Source organism: Hoplias malabaricus, chromosome 17, assembly GCF_029633855.1.
Source record: "Hoplias malabaricus isolate fHopMal1 chromosome 17, fHopMal1.hap1, whole genome shotgun sequence".
Taxonomy (NCBI): Eukaryota; Metazoa; Chordata; class Actinopteri; order Characiformes; family Erythrinidae; genus Hoplias; species Hoplias malabaricus.
The window spans coordinates 7,581,348-7,605,309 of record NC_089816.1 but is presented as its reverse complement, the minus strand read 5'-3'; the positions used below and the strand labels follow the sequence as shown (position 1 = coordinate 7,605,309).

The following is a 23,962-nucleotide window of genomic DNA, read 5'->3' as shown; positions in this document are numbered from 1 at the left end:
CATCAGAATAATACAGTAGGTCCCCATACTCAGCATCCACATCAGAGAGGAACACTTGTGAATGAATTATGTTGATAGTTTTTCTCAGAAAGGCTCCATCACAGAGAATTTCAAGTGTTCATCACGTCCCCAGGCTGGATTGTCTTGGCACAGAAACCTCCTTGGAGGACGATGCTGTGCATTTTAACAGCTTCACCTCCACTCTCTTACCCCCCCCCCCCCCCCCCCCCCCGGCACAAACCATACTGGCCATTCCTTTGCTCTCACCTGTCATAAATGGAGCCCCATCTGTTGTAACTCCACACAGCTTGTCCCATCCCGTCAATTGCATCTGATACAACTTCAAATATGTCCTTACCCATTGTTGTGCCTTTTTAGACTCCTGAGATCAAACAGCTCCTCTGTAATGTAAAAGTCATCGTCGACTCCCCACAAAAATGAACATCTGTGCTCTCATCACATGCAATCAAGTAAAAATCAAAAGCACCTTCTTCATCTCACACTTGGTGTGTTAAGCTAGCTGCCAAGTCTTCGATTAGCTGGACATGCTTATGTTCAAGTCCTGCATTTTATTTATTTATTTTGGGTGGCACATTATTAAACAGAGCCTCTTTAAAGTCACAAAAATAAAGTCCCCATCCAAGAAAGGTTTCCCATATCAGGCAATGATCTGAGCTACTTTGTAGCAGGCTAGTGTGGCATTGTGCTTTGTTAGCATGTGGTGTTGAGCTCTCAAGCCTGCTGCCATTTGGTTAACTTGCTGTTCTCACTCAGCACCAGTGAAGGACATGTAGGTCTTATGTTTGTTTCCATAATGCCGTCGTACATTGTACACTTTTTCATTACAAATTAGACAAACACACTTTGACTTCTGTGAAGAAATCTGAAGTTTTCTGCATTCACTAGTTTTGCCATTTCTAGTCATTCCAGGAAACTTAACTTTGATTTCTTGTTTTAGTGGATACGCTGCACTGATCAAGGCTCCACCTAGTTTTAACACTAAGATGTGCAGGTTTAATGTGTGGGCCATATTCTGGTGTGTTTTCATTTTTTAGGGTTTAAGAAATGGAACAAACCGAAAAAGAGCTGCTTCCATCTAACTTTAGAGTGATATGAACTTGGAAAAATTATGAAAATATGTGTTGTTTCCATAATTGGGCGAGTGTCATGGAGTCTTATGTTGGTTATAATGAGAAGTATTAAATTTGATGTAGTGTCTTGGTGGTGTTTGAGCTCCTGTCCAGTAGAGGGCCCTAACGTTCTACAGATCACAAGCCTTTTGATTTTGTCCAAGCCCTTTCTGTATATATTTGACCCTTCTTTCATTGGTGAAAATGTTTGCTTTCTGGATTGTGTTTTGCAAAGAAACTGGCACAATTTTGTTGCACTTGATTTATTTAGAAGTCAAGGTCAGTCTTCTTCTACAACCCAAGTTTAGATGTACACTCTGCAGTTGTGGTCAGTTGCAGTACAGTTGCAGGTGGGTGACGGTGCAGGGCCTGTAGCAGCACTGCTCCACAATCCCTCTCTTGACTTTCAGCTTCAAATTCTTCAGAAGGCTACCTCCCGCCATGTTCTCATGACCAGAGTTCCTTGAGAGGACAGCTAGAGTGGAGAAATGTGCATTTATTGTAAATACAGTGGCATAATGTTGACTCTAAAAAGAACTCAAAAAATACAATTTAATTGGTCCTAAAATGTATACCATTTTGTATAATTTCAAAATATTGTTTCATCATTAAATGGTTCTTTGGGCATATGGGGCATGTATGAATTGCTGTATAACTATTTTTGGAAAGTTAAACTTGAAACGGTGCTTTTTATATAGAACAAATTTCAAAATTTGTACATGGTTCAATCTCCCTGAGGAACAATGAAGTAGTTCTTTGAGTTTTAATTGTTCTATGTAAACCATTGTCTTTGCCAAAGAACCTTTTTAAAGTGCCATGTTTCTAAGACTGTTCTTTATGTGTTCTGCAGTATAAAGACAATATTCTATTTATTTAAAGCTTAGATAGAATGGAATCAAAAATGCTGCCACACAAGGTTCAACTTGGCTTTCTCAGATTAAGCTGTGTGTCGATCTGTAAAGCATTTCACAGCTTGTCTTTTTTTTGCCAATTGTTATTCTGTCAGTTTCTGGGTGATTCTCATTTTCTTTAATTGTTTCAGTCATCGTTGCCAGTTGAATAGCTTTATTTATTTATTTATTTAAAGAAGCAAGAGGTTGTTCAGAATTTCTTTGTCCTTTAACTCTTTTTCTGAATGTGACCAAGCAGACTGCAGTCCAAATGTAGAAGTTAATGAATGCACCCTTTCACGATTAACCTTCAAAATTAAGATTTAGCTGCAGGATAAAGCAAGCCCTACCTTCCCATCTCTGGTGCTCACCACTCCACTGGTAGAAAGTCTCCATACAAAGAGACATATGAATGCTCTCTTGACAAGTTAAGGTCTAAACACTAGGGTCCCATTCACACCTGCCATGTCTCGGGTGATCAAATCACAAATGACTGCCAAAGCACACAACTCTTCTCACTTATCATGTAAATGCCTCTTTGTGACTGAGTGTGATTGGATTTCTTACATAATTTACACTCATTTGGGTAAACTCTTGCAGTCTGTGCCTCAAAGGGAGGGGGTCAACACTTAACCAGTTCATTACTCATTACACACACCCAGAAACCTTGAACAGTCAACTTTAATTAGTTTAAACCTGTATATAATTATATTTTAGATCGTTATGACAAATATTACCAGGCAGGTTTCCATCCTTCAGCCCAGCAACCTTCCTGCCCTCACTGTTTACAATGTGAAACTTTAGAATAAACAAAGAGCTGTCAAAGAAGCATCTAAACCCTTCTGTGTTTACACGTTACAGTAATACAATAAAGATGTCTGTGTGTCTCTGACACCTCTGAATGTGGTCTGAGTGATCAGATTAGAATGTGTCCTCGAGACGCATTGTACCTCTTTCACACCTGTATTCGGTGCTAGCCGTATATGATTGGATCACCCAGGCCAGGTGCCAGGTGTGTGTGGGACTGATTAAACCCGTAGCTACCTGTTTATGTATGCTGTATTGCGAATTTAAGTAAGCACATATTGGACAAACATATCTTGCTCAATTGACCATGTAAGAAAATGGCGTGTTTGGGAAAGCAGTTCTCACCTAGCAAAGCTGGAACTTCCCTCTGTCTTCTGCTGCCGTAAAACAAGCCTCTGCCTCCACAAACAAAGTAGAGAGCATCCACCAGGCTGGAGCCACACAGGTGCTGAGATGGAGTAGAATGAGTACCTGGAAAAGGCACCAGGAGTAGCAGTGCAAAACCTGCCTGCAGCAACAGGGCCATGGCAGACAGCATCTAAAAAGGATATCCACAGACAGATTAGGCGTAGACCTGGAGTTTAGTTACTATAAGCAATTTTTATTTTTAATCTAGTTAGCTTAGACTTAATCTAGGCCCTGTAATCAGACTTCTGCATAGTGCACCTATACTATTAAAATATATCTAGTTTAGTAACTAAGATTCAAATAAGAGCACTTATTTGCTGACAGCAGGGTGACTCACCAGCTACAGGGCAGATGCCAGAAGCACTGAAGTGACTGAGAAGTTGGAGCAGGCTTTTATAGCTCCCACTTACTACAGCCTTCAGCCATTGACAGCATCATCAGAAGAACAAAGGTTCTAATGTAATGCGTGGACACCTTAAGCATGGCATCAGGTTCCCAGCTGATCTAACAGGCTAAGACAGAAGTCAAGGTGTAATGCACGTCAGGGAGATACCCGGCTTCCAAATAAGAAAAAATATCCATTAAATTAAGGTTGTAGTTTATATATTATCTACATATCAGTAACATCAGGTACTGTAGCTTCCAACTAATGTGTATCAGCTGTCTAACTACTTGGGTCAAATGTAATGAAACTGTCACTTGACTCTGTTAAATGGATTTAAAAAAAAATCATTACAGACTTAAAATTTCTTATATCCAAGGACTTCTTAAATGCAATGGTGTAAAGCCTCAGCTGACACTTCAGCTGTTATTGTAATGGCTAACATCAAGGGACAGATAAAATGCTAATTCTGACTGCCTGTGGTGAGAAGCTGCATGCGGTTGTATGCAAATTTGGTCACCCTTGGTGAAATTAAATATAAGCATGTCCCATATATACCGTTTTGCATATTTAAAATACTTATTTTCCCCCCAGTATGTTAAATTCAGGAAGTAAATATCTTCCTTGTGACTTTATAAGGGTCTTGGAGGAGATGTCTGCCCACTCCCAGTTGCTTGGCTGTGTCTACTTACCACCTCCAAACCCTGCCCCCCACCGCTACACAATTTACATTTGAAGGTGACAAAGCCATCCACATCCATTCAGTTCTTGCTGTTGATGCAGTTAACTCCAAACAATACAGCCATTTTAGATTTTCTCTACTCTGTGAAAAATATTTCCTTCGGACGAATTACAAAGATGCCATTTCTCAATACTGTAAACACGCTCCAGTGACATCATGAGCTTCCTGAAACCAGTCCGCAAGAAACACACCTGGGACACCATGAGTTCAGTTGAAAACATGGTTATTCACAGTTGTTCTGTGGCTGCTACCAGGAACACTTTCTTCTACAGAAAACACAGATTACACGTTGGTCTGTATTGTATTGTACTGTCTGTCTACCCTAGTACTTGTATTACACTGTTTATCTGCACTCATTTTGTGTTGCACCACGGTCCCAGAGGAACGTTGTCTCGTTTTACTCTGTACTCCGTATATAGTTGAAATGAGTGTTTTCTAAACACGTAAATACTTTACTATCTTTGGAACATTAGGGGCTTGCCTTAACCACCAATGTGCAATATCCACCACCTGTGCAAGTATGATCACCACACAGCAAGGATTTAGTAGAGAATTGAACTCACAAGGTAGAAAATGCACCCCTAGACAGGACACCAGGCCGTAACCAACTCTAACATGTGAAACTTTACACAGCCAATCACTCAATCCACCAGAATGTGTTTTTAGCATATTGGAGGAAACCGGAACACATGGACAACTCAATGAAGACACCAAACCTGAGGTGAGGATTGAAGCCAGGACCCCAAGGCTCTGGAGGTACCTGTAGGAGCACTCGTACATCTCTAATGAGTATAAAAGAGTTAATTCAGGTATTAATTCAGGACCTCGTTTCATAAGAGATGTACTTTAGTAAGAATCAAATTTTGTTTCATTTATAACTGTACAGATGTTTAAAGCCTTTTTTATGTAAAATATATTCATTCATTCATTATCTGAAAGTGCTTATCCAGTTCAGGGTCACGGTGGGTCCAGAGCCTAACTGGAATCACTGGGTGCAAGGCGGGAATTTGAGTTATCAATCCACCTACCAACGTGTGTTTTTGGACTGTGGGAGGAAACTCACACAGACACAGGGAGAACACACCACACCTCACAGACGGTCACCCGGAGTGGGAATCCACAACCTCCAGGTCCCTGGAGCTGTGTGACCTTGCCGCCTATTATTGCCATTAAAAATTCCAACATTATGTCATTTTAATTGGTATAATATGAAAAAGAGAAAATAAACATTTTATTTAAAAAATAAATATATGTAAACCTAATAACTTGGTCTCATGACGTAGACTGTGGGTGGGTCTGGGGGGGTAGAAAACAAAAAGGCTGAGTGTGTTAAAATAAGTTCTATGTTGTTTTCTGTGGTCAGCGGAACAACTACAGCCTTTTCAGTTGTGTTGTCAGCTTGATACCACGCCAAACTATAAAGATGCTGCTGTAAAATGAGTGGAGTGGCGATAATGTTCTGTTATTATTTGCACTTTACTACCAGGCATGCATAAGTGACTCTCATTAATGCGCTCGCTAACCTAGCTCAGGATAGCACTAAGACCAGTGGAACTAGCTACTGCTGAGGTCACGCCCCTCGCTGCCGTTGTGTGCTTAGCTGAACCTATGTGTGCTTTTAGGTCCTTTACACCTTTATTTGCTACACAAAACATGGAGATTTCTTTTTTAATTCATCCGAGAACTTACATTTACGTTTCGGCATAGCTGCTCGAGACGAGGGTGGGTACATGAGCTTTGCCTGACGTAAACAAGGACTACTGACGTGAAGACTGACCAATTAAATGTTTACAGAGAAGGTTATCGACCAATAACGGTAGCTCTACAGTCAGACCGTCCAATCAGAAGATTTTAGGCTGCCACGCCCCTTTCTCACTCAAGCGAACCAATCGGAGTAGGGGAGGGCGGGACTAGTTTGTGAACGAAATGCTTGTCGAAGTTCTATGTAAGCGCTAGAAAAACAAAATGCCGGACATTTGTGAAATTCCGCCCGGACATTTTTTTAAAAGTAAAAATAAAAGAGGACGTCTGGTCACCCTAGATTAGTTAAATACGCCGGCTTAGGGCGTATGTGTGGGTTCATCTCAGTTTAAGTGTATGGATTTCATCTTGGGTGTATTAAATCAAAACCTAGTATGAATACAGACCATTTAGTAATTGGAGGCACCACCATTGTACATTTAAAAACTCCAAAATAGGCATATTTTCATAAATAAGTGGTAAAATAATAGCTATCTATCATAGTGATATATATATATATATTAAACATGACCTGTTTATACTAAACAGCAGTTACAAAAAGTGTGGAATATTAAAATAATAATAATAATGTAATAATAGAATTAAATTGTTACAGGGGAAGGAAAAACCTTACATTTCAATTTAAGTGAATGTAAAACTATTTGGATCCAAGTCATTTTGGAACATTTTTATTGGTCCATCTTCAAGATATTTTCCTATGTGAAGGAGGGCTGCTCTGTTTAAATGATGTAGTAAACTAAAAATCCACAAAACTATAGATTCTTATTTTTAACTGGACAGCAATGATATATAAAACATGCTGCTCCTTAAAGGGTTAAGTGGTACCACAGAGTGAGCAGATTTAAAGAAATATGTGGCTCTTGAATGTTTTGATGTGGCATGTTTATATGTTCTGTGGTAATTTGTGCCAGTGGCTGTTGACCTGAGGGAAGTGGAAAGTGGTGAGGGCAGTCAGCTCTGTTTTCTGTGGGACAGGGGACAGGCACCGTGGAGCACTCCTCTGACACTGCTGTGGTGGGCCTGTGGGCGTGTCGCCCTCTGCACTCTGACAGGGTCTCTCTGCAACTGCTGCTGCTGCCCTGTCCAGACAGTGACAGGCTGTAATTCGACACTAACCTCTGTCATGACCTCCCTCACTCACGCCACCATCCCTCAAACCCCTAATACACACTATCCCAACGCGAGCACTTTTCAGCGGCCTTCACTCCAACATATCTCGCTGCATACTAAAGTAGAGCCTTATGAAGGATGTCTTGTGAAGCTATGACCTGCTCTGAAATGACTTGTTAAATTGAGTCCTCTTTTCCCTCTTCCTTCTTACCTACTTGTCCTGCAGACTCGAGAACGTGATGAATGCTGTCGTAGAGTGATAGAGTGTGGTGAAGGAAAGGCTTGACAGTTGAGAAAATGGCTGTATTTCTTAGATATGACAAATCCCTGTGGAAAAAAAAAAGACAACGAGACACATGCATGGCTCCTTTTTTTATCTCTGAAAAGGAAAAAGGGGGGAGGGGGTTTCTAACTTGTATGTAATTGCCCTCTTTGTCCCAAATCTGACGAGGTAGAAATGGAATGTAAATCACTGGAATTGAGTTGTTGTCTCATTTTCTTATTTCCATGTGATCCTCATTTTGATTGATGTTGCTGTGGAAGTTTTGGGGTGTTTTTTTTCCCTCGCCTGAAAATGATTCTCTCTGGCCTTAAGAGCTTTTCACTTCCCTTGAGTCTTTTACTTGGACGCTCAATAACAAACAGTACAAACAGTTCCAGAACATGTGCTTCCTTGTAAATGAACCACCTTTGAATGGAGTTGCTCTTTAACCTTTATTTGTGTTTGTCAAAGCTAAAGCATTTTCATGTTACTGACGGACAGAGATGAAGCATTTTCTCAGCTGTCAGCCATTAAGTTTCTGCAAGACAGATGAGAAAATCATAAATGTCAATCATCACTAGAGAATCCCAGGGCTGTTCTCCAGTACAAGGCACAGATCCTTTAATAAAATAAAGACACAAATGGAACTAAACATTTCTAGAAGAAATACAATTAGTCCCCTATAGAACTGCAGTGGGACCTCGTATTACATCTAGCATCTATTAGCTTATGATCTGAAGGCTTTGTATGTGCTATTCCTCTCTGTTTGTAATAGTGTTAGACTAAAACAATAAAACAGAATGCTTGAAAGTGGCAGGGGATGGCAATAACAAAGTCTTCTTTTACCATATATACAAGTTGGGTAACGCCATCACTGCACATTCATTCATACATTCATCTTCTGTAACTGTAAAAGACCCTTGGGTTGTGGGAAGAAAACCACAATATTAAAGGGAAACCCAAACAGACACAGGGAAAATACACCAAAATCCTGAGAGGCAAGGATCAAACCCAGGACCCTTGAGCTTTGTGGCTGCAACTCTACGTTCAAGGCCACTGTGATGCCTCCACATACAATAACTAATCCAGTGTAGTAAGTGTTTATTAATCTGTTCATTAATTCCATGAGGTGTGTTGAGAGGATGTGCGAGGCTGTGGTATTCCAGTTCCAGGACCATTGTACAGATGTACTTTGTGCTCTGTAGAGACCTTTTTTTTACGAGTAAAAGTGTCATCATCTGAAGATCCACTTCTACAAAGGAACACATACATCCAAATTCTACTGAAGTAGCAAACCAGATAGAAGTGCAGTTATTATCCTCCACTGGATCTGGATACAGACAGTTTCCACATCAAGACTCTTACATTTTCCCCTGTACACTCCCTGGATTTTCTCCATCTTTAGACCAAACTGCAGGCGTATGCTTCAGAGCTCATGTGCACGATACTGTTACTGTGAGAGGTGGGTTTTTATTTTTGTTGTTTTTATTAGCTTACAGACTAGCACGAGTTTTGCTGCCGGGAGATGTCTTCTAGAGGTCAGGCAGATCAATACAGCCGAGTCTGCCTCTGCAGTCCTTTCAGCCGGGTCAGTCAGGACCAGGGGCAGTCAGAGAGCGGCTCATGGGGAGGTCAGGCCTGGGCTGTAATGAAGTAATGAGGTCCGCGGGTTCCCCCGCACTGCATCGGCCAGGTCCGAGGGGCGCATGAGAGGAATCCACAAAGCTCCCTGTCTCATCTGCCCTCTGTGTGTGGGGTCCACTCATATCTCTCCCGCCATCTCAGAGGCCTCCTGAAGGTCATTAAACGTCCATGATGGAGTGCTGTGAGAATACAGAAAGAGGATACAGGAACAGATGGCTATTCCTTGTGAAAGCTGAGAGTTTCAGATTTGTTCCCAAGATGTGGCTGGAATGATTTGTTGGGGGGCAATATTGATGCTAGTATTAGCAGTCAGTACAGTTTGATTCTGAGTAGAATACTCATGCACTGTAAAAATCCCATAGAGCTATTTCATGTGGGATGTACAGTATCTTATCCTTGCGGAAGTGGGCCTTGTGGTGGACCCCAGGCTTATTAGTAGGTTTAGCTTTGTACAACTTGAAAGAACTATATCTTGCTCATGAAAATGAATAAGAGAAAATCGATCCCGGCATCCGGGCTGCTGGAGGTTCAGTAGGGCCAGTCTAGCACTCTCTCATCTCGTACGAACACACCTGAAGCAAGAACTATTGATGTGGACACGTAACGGCCTGCTCCAGCCATACCTGCAAACTCATTGTTGTGGAGATACAGAGCATAGCTTGAATGCATAGATTTCCTCACAGAGAACATGCATGGTTTGCACTGTGGTTATTGCACAGTTAAAGGGACTGTAGATGATTTGGAAGAAACGCTGTTCTCACAGCAAAACAAACTCCCCTACTGCTTTGTTTTCTTTCAGAAGTTCTGTATCTTTTAAGGTGGAATGGGAAGTTTGAGAAAGAAGCTTAAGTAATATATCTAAAACATACAAATAAATCAATATTACCGGCATACGTAGCAGGAAAACAGCAGTATCCTCAACCGTATTCATGCTTTTTAACTTTGTGTTCTCTCATCTGTCCAAATACCTCCAGATGCTGAGTTAAAATGAATTACGTATGTAATTATGTAAATATCAAATTTCAACAGGAACTCTCAAATAACATGGTACTGATGATCCGGCATTGCATAATAGATTGAACCATGATTTGTTTTCGGTGCTACAGAAGCCAGTCAAGTCATGACTAGTCTTGTTTTTTGTTTTATAATTAGGGTGATGGTAGGTCCAGTGCCCTCTTTTCCACTGCAGGGACAAATGGGTCTGACCATGGAAAGTGACTTTTCTGATGGCTTTTCCATAAGGACACATTCAAGAACGGAATGCTTAAAACTTTCTTTAGCGCCCTAGAATCACTCGGGGGAAGGGTTTAGTGACTTTGGCATCTGCTACATATCTTTATCAGCTTTGTGTCACGTATTCTGGTGTCTTTATATTTTTATTTATTTGGCATTTAATTGGTATGTTCCACTTCGCAATGTAGCATGCTAACTTTTTAACTCTGTGAAATCATAGTGGGAATTTGAGACCGGACATGTTTGATGACAGCAACTGTTGTATACTTATTACCACACAAACAATCTGGCAATGATTAGGCAACATGGCAAAAAGAAAAAATAATAGCACAGACGTTGGGCCTGCAGTGGAAAAAGAGGCCACTGGATGCAAGCAGGAACACACTTGGATGCAACTCACTCACACCTGTGGGTAATTTCTCAAAGTTAACCCACTTACATGCATGTGTTTCTGGACTGCACCCGAAGGAAACCCATTCAACACAGAGAGAACACATCACCTCTTCACAAGCAGTGTCAAAACACAGGACTCCAATGCCACTATGCTACCTTTTCTCATGATGCAAGTGATCCCAAATATATCCAGTGACGTGTTCTGGGCTCATTCTGATTTCAGTTTCATTTATCTGATGGAGGCAGTTTTGGTGTTATCCCAGGTCTCGCATGACCATTAGATAGACGTCCTCTTTTACCCGGACATGTCCTCTTTTTTAGACTTAAAAAATGTCCGGGCGGAATTTCACAAACGTCCGGGATTTTGTTTTTCTAGAGCTTACATAGAACTTCGAGAAGCGTTTCATTCACAAACTAGTCCCGCCCTCCCCTACTCCGTTTGGTTCGCTTGAGTGAGAAGGGGGCGTGGTGAAGTAACCTAAAATCTTCTGATTGGGCGGGCTGACTGTAGAGCTACCGTTATTGGTCAATAACCTTCTCTGTAAACATTTAATTGGTCAGTCTGCACGTCAGTATTCCTTGTTTACGTCAGGCAAATCTCAAGTACCTACCCTCATCTGGAGCAGCTATGCCAAAACGTAAATGTAAGTTCTCGAATGAATTAAAAAAGAAATTCCCATGTTTTGTGTAGGAAATAAGGGTATAAAAGACGTAAAAGCACACATAGGTTCAGCTAAGTATCCAACGACAGCGGGTGGCAAGAGCTCAACCCCCCTCACTCTCCATCCATGTTTGGACTAGGCTTTGAATAAAAGAAGGGTGGTCTCAGAACTTGCAGAGTCCTGCATATTGGATATGTTTTCAAAGAGGGTGTCATTGACAACAACAAAACTGAGAAATCTCCTGATTATAGGATCTTTATTTCTAGCACGACCATGCCTGGACTGCAGCACTCTGCAGACACCAGAGAGAACGCCTTTGTCTAAGTCTTTTGTTTTCAGCTGTTGAACATGGACAGCTCCACACTGGGCCAGTCAATGGCGATCATTTGTTTGCTGAAGTATAATGTGGCTGAAACAAAAGCCAGCTTCAGTGGAATGCTAATGCGGTTTTTGATGTGCTGATGAGGGACACTCTGCGACGACAGCAAGACGTTTTTTGATGGCACATTTTTTTGTGTGAGAGTGTGTGTGTGTCCTTGCATTTCAAACCTCGCTGTAGGAGGTCAAACAGAACACTGAACCAAATCTCTCCAACGGCATAGCACAAGATTTCATTATCCCTCAGCATTACACATTGTCTTTGCTTAATGTTGCTATTTCAGGTTGGTAGGGGTGGGTTGGGGGGAGTTAGGGGTTGGCCTGTGCTACCTGTGGGGCTCCTGAGTCCTGCTGTTTTGTAATTTCTTAAATTAAATCCTCTCACAACTCACATTATGCCAAGGGTAAAGATGAAAGAAAGGGCAGTAAATTTCAGGTCAAATTTTGGACTGACCCAGGTGGCCACCTGAACATTTGTGTGGGTTTAGAGCTCCATCAAAGCTGAGGGAATGTTTCACAAATGAAGAGACATCTCGGTGCTAATTTGTTGGCCTTCTAAGTTGCACCAGGAGAACGGACCACCCCAGGCTTAATCATACATATGCAGTAATTGAGAACATTGAGTGGTGGTCTAAAATTTGTCCCATTGGATTTGGGAAAATATGAATAAGCAAGATCAAAGCCTTCGTTTCTGATGTTCCTCTGCCCTTGTGTCCATTCTGCCCCAGTCTCCTAGACACTCTATGGCTACCTTGGCTTTGTCTAGGTAAATGAGTTCCATAATTGGCAGGTGTGCTCCACGCCGCGTCCTCCATTCCACAATAATGAGATCTTGACTGCTTCTCTTAATGATTGAAGGGCTTTGATATTAAAATCAACACTAGCTAACGTGCCCAGAATTGGATGCAATGCATATGAGCGTAAATCCCTCTGATCTCCGGGTAGAATGTTAATAGGCGTTCCTTTTTGAATATAGATGTTAGGATGTGTGGTTATGCTCATTGCTTATGCATGCTGCCATACTTTTGATTCATTATTTCATGTACAAGACGCCTAGTGATAAGGCCCATGCCCTTCCACATGTGCACATCCGGAAACACTGAATATTCCTTTAGAAAACAAAGCGCTGCATGGAATGGAGAGAGGGATATGTGTATAGACAACGAATAATGCTTAGAGAACTCCAGGGATGCATCTCCTGGCTACTGAGTACAGCTCATCTTCAGTTCTGAGTTTTTTGTTGCCCATCTTCCATTCTGTATGTCTGTTTTCATGCATATGGAGTGGAGATATATTATCTTATGTTTTATTTACTCTAGTGGAATCACAGATTGTATATCAACTCGTAAGTACAGTCGCTATGGTGGTAGCCATAAGAAGCCTTTAGTTAGGGAGAATCCATGCCCCTGACTCCAAGATTAGTATCTGCATTATGCGGAAAAGAAAATGAGATGAGATGAGATGAGAAAACCCCACCCCCAAGATCCCTTTTGACAAATGTTCTGCCCAGAGACATCACTAGACCTTTATGAATAGGGGGCTAACCTTTCGTATATTCCCCTGCATCAAAAAAAGAATAGGTGTCTGGTGTTTTTTCCTCTGGGATTGTGGTTGCTCCTGAAATTAACATTGTGCATTTTATGAGTAAGTTGCTGGGCTGAGGCTAATTTCTTTTTGTTATGACAGCAGAAACATTGTTATACTGTAAATAACGGCTGCATTGAATGAAATTCCTGTTATCGGTTTGCCCTTTATAGATGATTGCAAGTAGGGTGTGTAAGCTAATCAGCTTTAATGAAAACAGCATATTTACTGTTTGGGCCAATTCAAGAAGCTATCTGTCCTCCCTTCCTCCCTCCTTCTCTCTGCTCCTTAGGCTTAAAGGCCTGCTTACAACTCCTCAGGCAACAATACCAAAAATATGTGATAGATTTGCATGCAGGACAGTCAAACAACTTTTGGGTGCGATTTGAGAATTTAAAAGAACAGCACGCAGATAAACAGGATTCACAAAGGACACATTCAGGTAATATTTATATCTAAAGTATAGTATAAGAATTAGGAACCAAATATATTTATTTCTGAGGCTGCTCTAGGTAGAACTATTAGTACCCACTGTCTGCACCCCTGAGGAGGTGAGGAGGTGTGGGGTTCACACTGACGCACCAGCTGTTCTGCCAAGATTTTTCCCCTGTCTATTAATAGTCTAACCTCATAAGAAACAAATTGAATCTCATATTCAATATTGAACACATCTTTTAGTGTCCACCTACAGGACTATTCCATATTTTATAGCTTCGTGTTGGATTGTCAATGCAACCCTCTTCTCCCACTGATAGCAACACGGCAGGAGAAATGCTAGCACAGGCTTCCAGTATCCGTTGTTTCAGGTGCTGCACATCTCGTATATTCACAGCATAGACAATTGCCTTCAGATGACCCCAAAGATAAAAGTCTAAGGGGCTCAGACCGGGAGACCTTGGAGGCCATTCAACTGGCCCACGACGACCAATCCACTTTCCAGGAAACTGTTCATCTAGGAATGCTCAGACCTGACACCCATAATGTGGTGGTGCACCATCTTGCTGGAAAAACTCAGGGAACGTGCCAGCTTCAGTGCATAAAGAGGAAAACACATCATCATGTAGCAATTCCGCATATCCAGTGGCTTTGAGGTTTCCATTGATTAAGAATGGCCCCACTATCTTTGTACCCCATATACCACACCATACCATCAAGATGTGCAGCACCTGAAACTACGGATACTGGAAGCCTGTGCTAGCATTTCTCCTGTGGTGTTGCTATCAGTGTGTGAAGAGTGGGAGAAGAGGGTTGCATTGACAATCCAACACAATGGGCAGCACTTTGAACACAATTTATAAGTGGTCAGAAACTTGTAAATAACTCATGAAAGAATAAAGTTACGTTAAAACAAACACACCTTTGTTTTCTTGTGAAATTCCCAATAACTTTGATGTGTCACATGACCCTCTTCCCATTGAAAAAAGAAAAGTTGGATCCAAAATGGCCGCCATGGTCACCACCCATCTTGAAAAGTCTCCCCCCTCCCGTATACTAATGTGCCACAAACAGGAAGTTAATATCGCCAACCATTCCCATTTTATTAAGGTGTATCCATATAAATATCCCACCCTGTTGACATCAATTGTGAGTGCTTAAGACCTCAGGTTTGCAGTAATGCGGGGATTTGGTTTCCAGTATCAGAACCTAACGCTGGGAGCGAGTAACATTCGTGTAATATGACATAATCAAAGATCAGCGATCAGTCTGGGACGCCCCACGACACCAAGAGTTCTCTTTGCAGGAGACTATACTTTCCTCCTCGAATCACACAGGAACGGGTCCACAATCATAGCACAATCGAAGCATGGTCCGTGTCAAATGAGTAGTAGTTCGCTAATATGACATAATGAATGTTATAAAAGACAAAAATATCGTGTAGTCTGATCCAGGCATAAGTGCAAAAACATAGTCCTTTCCTCCAGAGGCTGATCATTTCTTTTTTGGCTCCTGTTAAAATTCTGAGGCAAAGCTGTTTGCTTATGCTGAAGGAACCTTTGAATCTTTCTATTGATGCAACAGTCTATTAACATCCCCATCTACAAGCACAGTTCTCTGAATGTCAAGTGCTGGCTACTATCAGTTTTATTGCAGCCCCCCATCTTACCTTTTTCTTTGTGTTTCAAGAGTACTACTGTTTTGAAAAAAGGTCTGTGTCATGTTCCTCCAGCATTAGGTTACAGGCACTTGCCCCAAGTTTCTTTTTAAACATCTTGTGCTTAAATCTGTGTTGATTTTACAGGTCCAATTTTCTTTTACTGCTCAACCCTGAATTCCTTTTATTTGTCTGATTGCTTACTTCATTCATTATCTGTAAGTGCTTATTCAGTTCAGGGTTGCAGTGGGTCCAGAGCCTACCTGGAATCATTGGGCACAAGACAGGAACTCACCCTGGAGGGGGCGCTAGTCCTTCACAGGGCAACAACAATTCACTCACACCTACGGACACTTTTGAGTCGCCAATCCACCTACCAACGTGTGTTTTTGGACTGTGGGAGGAAACCCATGCAGACACAGGGAGAACACACCAAACTCCTCACAAACAGTCACCAGGGGTGGGACCCACAACCTCCAGGTCCCTGGAGCACCACCACCGCCTTCTGATTGCTTACTTCTTTTATTTAATTATTTTTTCTATGGGACCTTCATTTGAACATTTACTTTCTTTGTAAATTCTTATTAAATAATATTTTTTAAAGGTTTTTTCCACAGATTTGTTTTCATTCATCAATTTGGTTTTTTTGTGACCTCTTTATAGTAACATCCTGTTCAGAGTTGCAGTGGGTCTGGAACATACATGGAATCATTGGGAACAAAGCAGGAACCCACCCTGGACAGAGTGCCAATCCATCACAGGGCCTCACACTCACACAGCCAGTTTAACCAATCTATAGAGGACAGTGGGAGGAAACTATATGGAAATTAAATGGTCCCTGACCTTTGCACAGAACTTGAGGCCACTTCTATTTGCAGTGGAAACAGACCGTGCTGAAACATCTTTAAGAAACGATGCAGCGTGGTTTGCGTCCGTGTTCTGACGCTGACGTGATGGAGGCTCTGCTGGGATTTGGTTTGGAGGTATGAGCTGTGAAAATGAGCTGTGTGAGGCTCAGGAGTTATGACAGTGTGGCAGGTGGGGCTTGATCAAAGGGATTAGTCTTTTCAGCCACTGGCTGATTTCAGCGGCCTTAGACCCTGGGCACTGCATGCTGTAATTCCCAATATCATGGCTTGCCAGCTCCTCGCATCGTAAAGCATACTGCAGTGCATGCATATGCCTGGCTTCAGCACTCTCAGACCCTCATTAATACAGTGACGCCACTTCTTTATTTAATGTGGAGCAGAGAAGCTGCAGTTTTACCCTGCGACTAATGTTGCACACCTCAAGAAAAGCTGCATCCCTGCCACCACGGCTGATGCTGCTTTATATAGCCATTTCGCACTGCAACAAAACCATTACTGCGGCAAACAGCCCCACAGGGGACACCATCGTATTCCATGAGCCCCAGCTCCAATAAAAGCCATGAAGTAACACCTTATAACCAAATATTGCCATCTTTTCACCCTTTTTACAACAAGAAATAAGAAAAGCTTGATGCTGTTCAGCTAAGGAGACTTTTTCATAGCAAAACAAAACAAAAAAAAGGTCTAGTTTGCTCTGATTTAATCCTCTGGAGCTAAAATGTAAAACAGATGTCTTCTTTAAAAGGCTCTGCACATAAAATAAACAAGAGGAATGAGAGTAACCTGCGGCCCTACTCTCACCCAGCCTATCCATTTAAAAATGCCTTCTGATTTATGAAAAGATCCTGTACAATAGGGGGCTTTAATGTGCTTTATTAATATTTTTAGTTTATGAAATTGGATGAAAGGGGTCATGGTAGCCATTAAGCAGATTAATGGTCAATGTTGGGTAAAGAAGATGCAATAAACCTAAAAGTTAATGCTGTCGTCGCTGCGGAAAAAAAGAGCTGATGGGAAAGCAAGCCGGAAAAGCAACTAATAGACATAATTCAGTAAGGTAATGTCTGATAACTGCGGACAAGATGGATATCGCTTGGCAATATTATGGAGTGTGTCGAGGAGCGCCGGCACATTTATGTACATTATTTATACCCGGTAATGAACACCATAATGAAAAGTGGACACACCGATAAATATGAGGCCGCAATAGATCCTGCCCGATAATCATTGGCGCAATTAAGGTGTCCCACCGAAGTGCCGTCAGCCAGGAGTTTTCCTTTTCCTTCACCCCAAAGTAAATTCTGGCCTAAAACATCCGATTTAATCATAGATATGGCTCTGAGTGGAAGAGGTGGCCCGAGGCAGGAAATAACCTGCTTCTTCCATCATGTACAATGATGAAAAGTAGTTTACACCCACTTAATGGGTGAGGAATGCTGAAAGCTCTCATTTGCACTGCCTACCCAGTCATTTATAAATCTATGTCTTTTGAAGATAATGACTTGTCTTGGCAAATGGGTAGAATTACCCTCCCATAGATTGTTCAATTATCATTCGTCTAGTTTGCCTTTTCTTGCTCCCTGTCGTGGCACGGACATTTTTAAAGAGCCCATATCCTACATTATTCTTGCATAATGTGTCCACTTATAATGTCAGTGTGGGTTTACGTTCCAAAAACATCATGAGTCACTTTTATATGGCTGTTTTCCAGCCGTTAGCCAAGAATTAAACAAGCTGACTTTGTTATCATATCTTTTGGGCTGCGATATGTAAAAGAACACAGCCAAGCTGGAATGGTCAGGGTTAAACTGCAGGAGGGTGAATAGGTGAATATATATCAATTGTGACATCACAGAAACATTAATTCATTCATTTCCTGTAACGGCATCATCTTATTAAGGGTTGCGGTGGGTCATTGGGAAACACTGGACACAAGGCGGGAACACACCCCAGGGCACCACACACTCACACATTCACTCACACACCCACATCCAACTTTCATAACCCATCTCTCTCCGTTTTATTTTGGATTGTTGGAGGACATTGCATCCAGAGGAAACCCACACAGACACAGGGAGAACACACCAAACTCCCTAAAGACAGTGACACAAGGAAGGGATTGAAGCCACAGCCCCAGGACCCTGGAGCTTTTTTCAAGTTTCTTTTTTGTTTTTTGGACAATAGAGATGAAGCTTTTTTAATTATGGAGAGCTCTAGCAGCACTACACATGTCTTGTATTCTTTGGCAGTGTTTTCCGACAGGTGTTTGAAGTCTGTATGACTTAGTTTCGGACATCTAGGCTTTACAGAATATTTCTGAGGGGGAGAAGTATGTTTGTCTGTTATCCAAGTTTTATTGGATGTATGTGTGTGGGAGTGTGTGTGTGTCTGTGTGCACATGCAACAGACTGTGCAGCCTGCTGCCTGGCTGTGATAAACCGCCATTACTGAACTGCTTGTCAGCCAGAGGTGATCTATCAGTGTCAGAACTACTCAGCGTGCTGAACATCCCTCATTCTCATGGCCGTATCAAAGCCTATCTCTGCCCAAGCCCCTTCAGTCCCTCTCTTCTCTGAACCTGAGCCCTGCCAGGAGTCTCCACACTGCACCCGCCTCATTCACCATTTATAGATCACACTTGCACCTACTCACATATCGCTTCGAACACTTTTCTTTCAGCCCTGTCCTCAGCGGAAACTCTAACAGCACAATATGGACAAAATACCACCTTCTGATTTTACTGCAGCATGTTGCAATAAGACAGAACATCCATGAAATATACAAAGCAGCTTAGGTCACTTTCTTGAGCCCTTGGAATGAAGAACCACATATAAGCTATTTAAATTTTTAGTAGCACTGCTTGCTAGTCCACTCTTAGCCGTGGAGATGAAAAAAAGGTTTCAGTTTGAGCATGTGTTTAAACGGAAACAATGTAACCTAATAAACAAATTATACACCTTTTTGACAACAATGCAATTTTAGATTTAAAAGGTGTGTAAAATGTGTCAGTGTGTCGCACCTGCGAAAGACTGGCGCCCCCTCCAGGGTGTGTTCCTGCCTTGGGCCAGTGATTCCGGGTAGCCTCCGGACCCACCGCGACCCTGAACCGAATAAGCGGTTACAGACAATGAATAAATGATTGAATGAATGAATGAAATTTCACATATTCACTTCATTGCAGAGGCTCAGCGGTAGTTTACCTTAGTATAGTGTAATCAATGGACAAATATTTGTGGACACCACCGAACATATGGTCTGAAATGAAGGGTATTTAACGGGAGTATTACCCTTTTTGGTGCAGTAACAGCTTCTGCTCCTTTGTTTGTTGTTTTCCTAGCCACCTCCAGAAGTTACATAGTGCAGTTTCTGCCATGCCGAGCCCAATGTAGCAATAACAGAGGCTCAATTCTCCCTATTACAGGTCAGTGAAGCATCACTATGACTTAAGCTGTTAAGCTGCATATTTCAGATCTATTTTTTTAAATATTATTATTATTTAAAGTTTAACACAGTTTTACACTCTTCCTAAAGCTTTCAGTATGCCCATAGTATCTGGTCATGCCATGTGTGGAAGAAACAATCACTGAGAGTGTGTCATATAGAGCTTGGTTTTAGTCACCCCAGATACTGTGTCTCATTCTCCCTGGGTTGTTTTCCTCAGTCTGACACACAGAGGTGTGGAAAGCTCACTGATTTAGAGGTTAAAGCCCCATGAGTGGAGCTTTCAGGAGAGTAACAGCCTTCTCTGTAGTGTCTTAAAGAAACAGTGTCTCTGTGGATGAGGCAACATTTCAGGCTCCACAGGAAATAATGGACCCTTGCTCTTCCTCTTACAAATAATGAGAGTTATTAAGTAATTTAGCAAGTTTTCCTGGAAAAAACTTTGTGGAACAACATGACCACAGCCTCCCTAAATACTTGGCTTAGAATGAGACTCCTCTAATTGGCCTGTTTCACCCATAACACTATGTTGAGACTGACTGTACTGTGGCAGTGGCCTCTTTCAACAGTTTATCACTGCATAAAACATGTGTCTATCTGACACATGTTCTTAGTGTGAATCTCATCCCCTACCCATTGTACTACATCAAAATAGGGACACTCACTGTAACATAAATGTGGACAGCAAGGGCATAGGAGTGACTGATATTGATATTGGGGGATGACATGTGGAGTTATATATGCTGAATCAAAGCCCAGCCCATAACTAAAATACTAGCTTTAAGCAGATTAGATAAGGCAGTAAAATACAGCATTTGATTAACATTAACGTTACAGTGAGGCGGTGTCCCAAACCACACACTATGTACATTTACATACTACAATACAGAGAGCACTGCTAAGGCTGGTGTAATGTTTTGATGCACACTATTCAGTGCAGTTTGGGACACAGCCGGAGACTAACGTTAGCTTGCTGCATGTTTAGAGCGCATTCTCACAGCATAAACACAGCTAATATTAACGGTCACTAACTCTCAGATTCTCCTGCGTTTCACTAACTGTATATAATAACTGTAATTAGCTGTCATTATCTGTTGTAGCTCTCGTTACTGACCTCAAGCCCAGAGCTGGTAAACACTAACTTTATAAACCAGACTCTGACGGTGAAGCGGAGGCCAGTGAAGCTGGTGATTGGAGCAGCTTTATATTTGAACAGGCGCCTTAAAGGCTAAGCACCAGCGATATGAAAGTGTCAAACAAATAAATACAGTGGAATTTGAGTTCCTAACTTGTGTTTATTGATTGTCAAAACATGTTATTTCTTACTAATTGAAGGAATAAGGTTTAAAAGACCGTTGGTTCCCCCCCCCCCAACGGTGTTGGGAAACTCTAATAGGCGTCTTGCCTGTGACGTAGATGGTGGACAACACTCTAGAACAGGGGTGGGCAATTATTTTTTCCATGGGGCCACATGAGAAACAGAAAATATTGTGGAGGGCCGGCCAAAAGGCTGATCTCAATTCTGCATAATATTAACTGTACTTCTTTGTAAAAAGCCGTTAATAGCATTGTTTTGACAAGCTGGTAAGAGTATATGTTATAATTAAGCAATGAAAACATGAGGTTGCCTTCCAAAAAATGTAATTTATTCAAGCGAATTTCACAAAACAATGGGAAAGGCAATTAATCACTAAAACGGCATCATAAAAACACGCTAAACATGCAAATAAAAATAAAAAAGAAGCTTGGTAAAAAAGTCTTGCTGCTTTTGCAGTTTAGCTTGCAAAGCTTCCGATGTCCGCGCCCTTTCAGCATCAGTCACGTTCTTGTATTTCTCCCCGTGTTTCGTCTCGTAATGCCGACTCAAATTGTAGTCCTTAAACACGGCGATCTGCTCCCCGCAAACTAAACACACGGCTTTACCTCTCACTTCAGTAAATAAATACTTAGCAGTCCAATTTTTGTTGAAAACCCTGCATTCGGCATCTACCTTTCTTTTTTTAGCATGAGCAGACATTTCTGAGGGCTAAAGTCGTCTTGTGACTTGCTAGTGACAACGATCAAATCACGCCCATGCCTCAATATACGTTTTGCGTCATCATGTACGTAAATAAAAAACAACTTCAAAATAAAAGCAATGCAGCTTCAGTCCATGCATCAGGTAAAATAAGAAAATATGTTTATTTTGTAATTTCCAATTAACGTTACACGGGCCGGTCAGAGTCAATCAAAGGGCCGTATGCGGCCCGGGGGCCGTACAATGCCCAGGTTTGCTCTAGAAGCTGCACTTAATTTAATGCAAAATGAGGAAAAGGTGTGTTGTTTGTGGCTGCAATCATTCAATGTACAGTGGGACATCTGTGCACAAATAACCCAAAGATAATATAATATATTATATATATAATATAATAAAATATCTAGAAAACGGACTACATTTGTCAACTTTAAACGGACACTTTGGAAAGGACCCTCCGCTCACTCCGTTATCTGTAGCTCATTTCACTGGCGCTTTTCCAACAATATGGGCATGTAAGGACACCAACGAAAGGTGTTCAAGAGCCTCTGTAACATGGAGGTAAACAGGGTAAGGACACTCACTTCGCCTGTTTTAGTTGGTGTTAGTTAACGTTAGCTTGACTTACTAAACTCGGTGGCTCACATTATATTAGGCTACGTAGTTGTCCACATTTACAAGAATAACGGTACCTCTAAATTTGAGTTTATCGTATTGCTAGGCTATTGTCATGAATAATGTTGGTTATTTAGCTAGAAACTGTCATAACAGTCAGTCATAACAGTGTTTTACCGCGGCGTTGTTCAGCTGTCCACCAGTGACGTCACAGTCGCGTTTTCCGTAGGAGCTCGGGTTTTTCCGTCAGTTTAATAAAATTGTCAGTTTTAAAGCAAATTAAGCAGCTATTTTCATTTTAATTCATACTTATATATGTCAGTAACTTAAATAATGTGAAATATTCATGGAGGTCCATTAAGTGGTGTTTACCCTTTAACGAAGGCTGGAAGAAGACCCACCTTGTCCGACTTCCTGCCAAAGCGCAATAACCTCGGTGGCGCACTTTCAAAATACAATTCTGCGAAAAAAAAAAAAACGTTTTTTTTTCTCTGTGTTATAGTTTTTTGGGAGGGGACAATTGCAGCTGTTTCCAATTTTGCGGGGGAAACACGTCCCTCTCCTTCAACGCAATACCCGGTGGACAGTGTACATAATAGCATGTTAAATTTATAAATACGTTATCCCCTGGTTCCTATCATCACCAGAGTGGAAGAACCTAGACATGTTGGATTAAAGCGCATGTGAAAAAATGCAGCTGGAAATTTCATGTTTACAGATAATTAATTTGTTAATGTTTTTTTTTTATTATTATTTTTATTATTTTGATCTATTTCACACCACTTCTGAACTGACATAGAACTTTAAGGTTTGTAAGACAGACAGTAACTATCTGAAACACAATTTCATGGTTTATGTGCTGTGGCAGGAACACAGTAATATAACAAACTTGGTTTGTGATTAACTGACTGACTACTGACTACCTGACTACACCAATTCTGAAATTTGTTTAACTACTAATGCCTAGCATGTGTAATAAAAAAAAAACAGCCACTCTGTTTTTGGCTATAATACTGACCAAACAGCCCAATCACATCACTGCTTTGAGAACTTAGTGCCTGCTCACTCACTTGTACCTAAAAATGATGGTCTCTTCAAAAAGCCACCCGCCCCACCATATGGCTGCTTTACGTCCTAGGGGTAGCGAACACTGAATTGATTTGCGCACTGAAGCCCAGATTGAATTGATTTACTCTTTGTGAGCTCTTCCCTACACCTGTATTCTTCTGCTAGTGTCTGGCTGAACTGCCTCCAGGCTGAGCCCTGTCATTTCTGAGCCTGTCACAGGTGGTTAGGTGTGACTGTGAATTCCCCACTCCCCTCGCCGTGCCTCTGCTTGACCATAAACACAGTCTGGCACCCCGCCGTCTGCTTCATTATCTCCACGGAGGAGTGCAGGACCTGTTGGCCCACTGCTCCCAAAGCTGCTCTCACTCTCTCCGAATCACTGCCCCACAGGGTCTGGAAGTCCAATCTGCCTCAGATAAAAAAATAAAAAAAAATAAAAAAAAATAGGAAAGGGAAAAAAAAAAGCAACAGAGCCAG

The 23,962-nt window shown here is 41.6% G+C and overlaps 1 protein-coding gene across 6 annotated transcripts; it reads right to left on the bottom strand.

Annotated features, from left to right (window-relative positions):
- Positions 1 to 1,433: 1,433 nt before the first annotated feature.
- insb (preproinsulin b) lies at positions 1,434 to 22,884 on the bottom strand. Of its 6 annotated transcripts, none has more exons than XM_066649907.1 (4): positions 22,790 to 22,884; positions 19,367 to 19,448; positions 3,173 to 3,365; positions 1,434 to 1,605 (listed from the first exon to the last, which is right to left on the bottom strand). In XM_066649907.1, the coding sequence occupies exons 3-4, from the start codon at positions 3,363 to 3,365 to the stop codon at positions 1,460 to 1,462; spliced, it is 339 nt and encodes a 112-aa protein (XP_066506004.1). In that variant the 5' UTR covers positions 19,367 to 19,448; positions 22,790 to 22,884; the 3' UTR covers positions 1,434 to 1,459. The 6 variants fall into 6 exon arrangements, with proteins under 6 accessions (XP_066506004.1, XP_066506002.1, XP_066506001.1 ...); XM_066649905.1 differs by lacking the exon at positions 22,790 to 22,884 and adding an exon at positions 19,548 to 19,589; XM_066649904.1 differs by lacking the exons at positions 19,367 to 19,448; positions 22,790 to 22,884 and adding exons at positions 3,573 to 3,747; positions 6,049 to 6,076.
- Positions 22,885 to 23,962: the final 1,078 nt, after the last annotated feature.

Excerpts from the sequence above, each read along its gene's own strand:
- insb (XM_066649907.1), bottom strand. The coding sequence starts at position 3,365 with ATGCTGTCTGCCATGGCCCTGTTGCTGCAGGCAGGTTTTGCACTGCTA. Across the intron at positions 1,606-3,172 it reads GGAAGTTCCAGCTTTGCTAG|CTGTCCTCTCAAGGAACTCT; the intron begins GTGAGAACTGCT and ends TCTCCACTCTAG.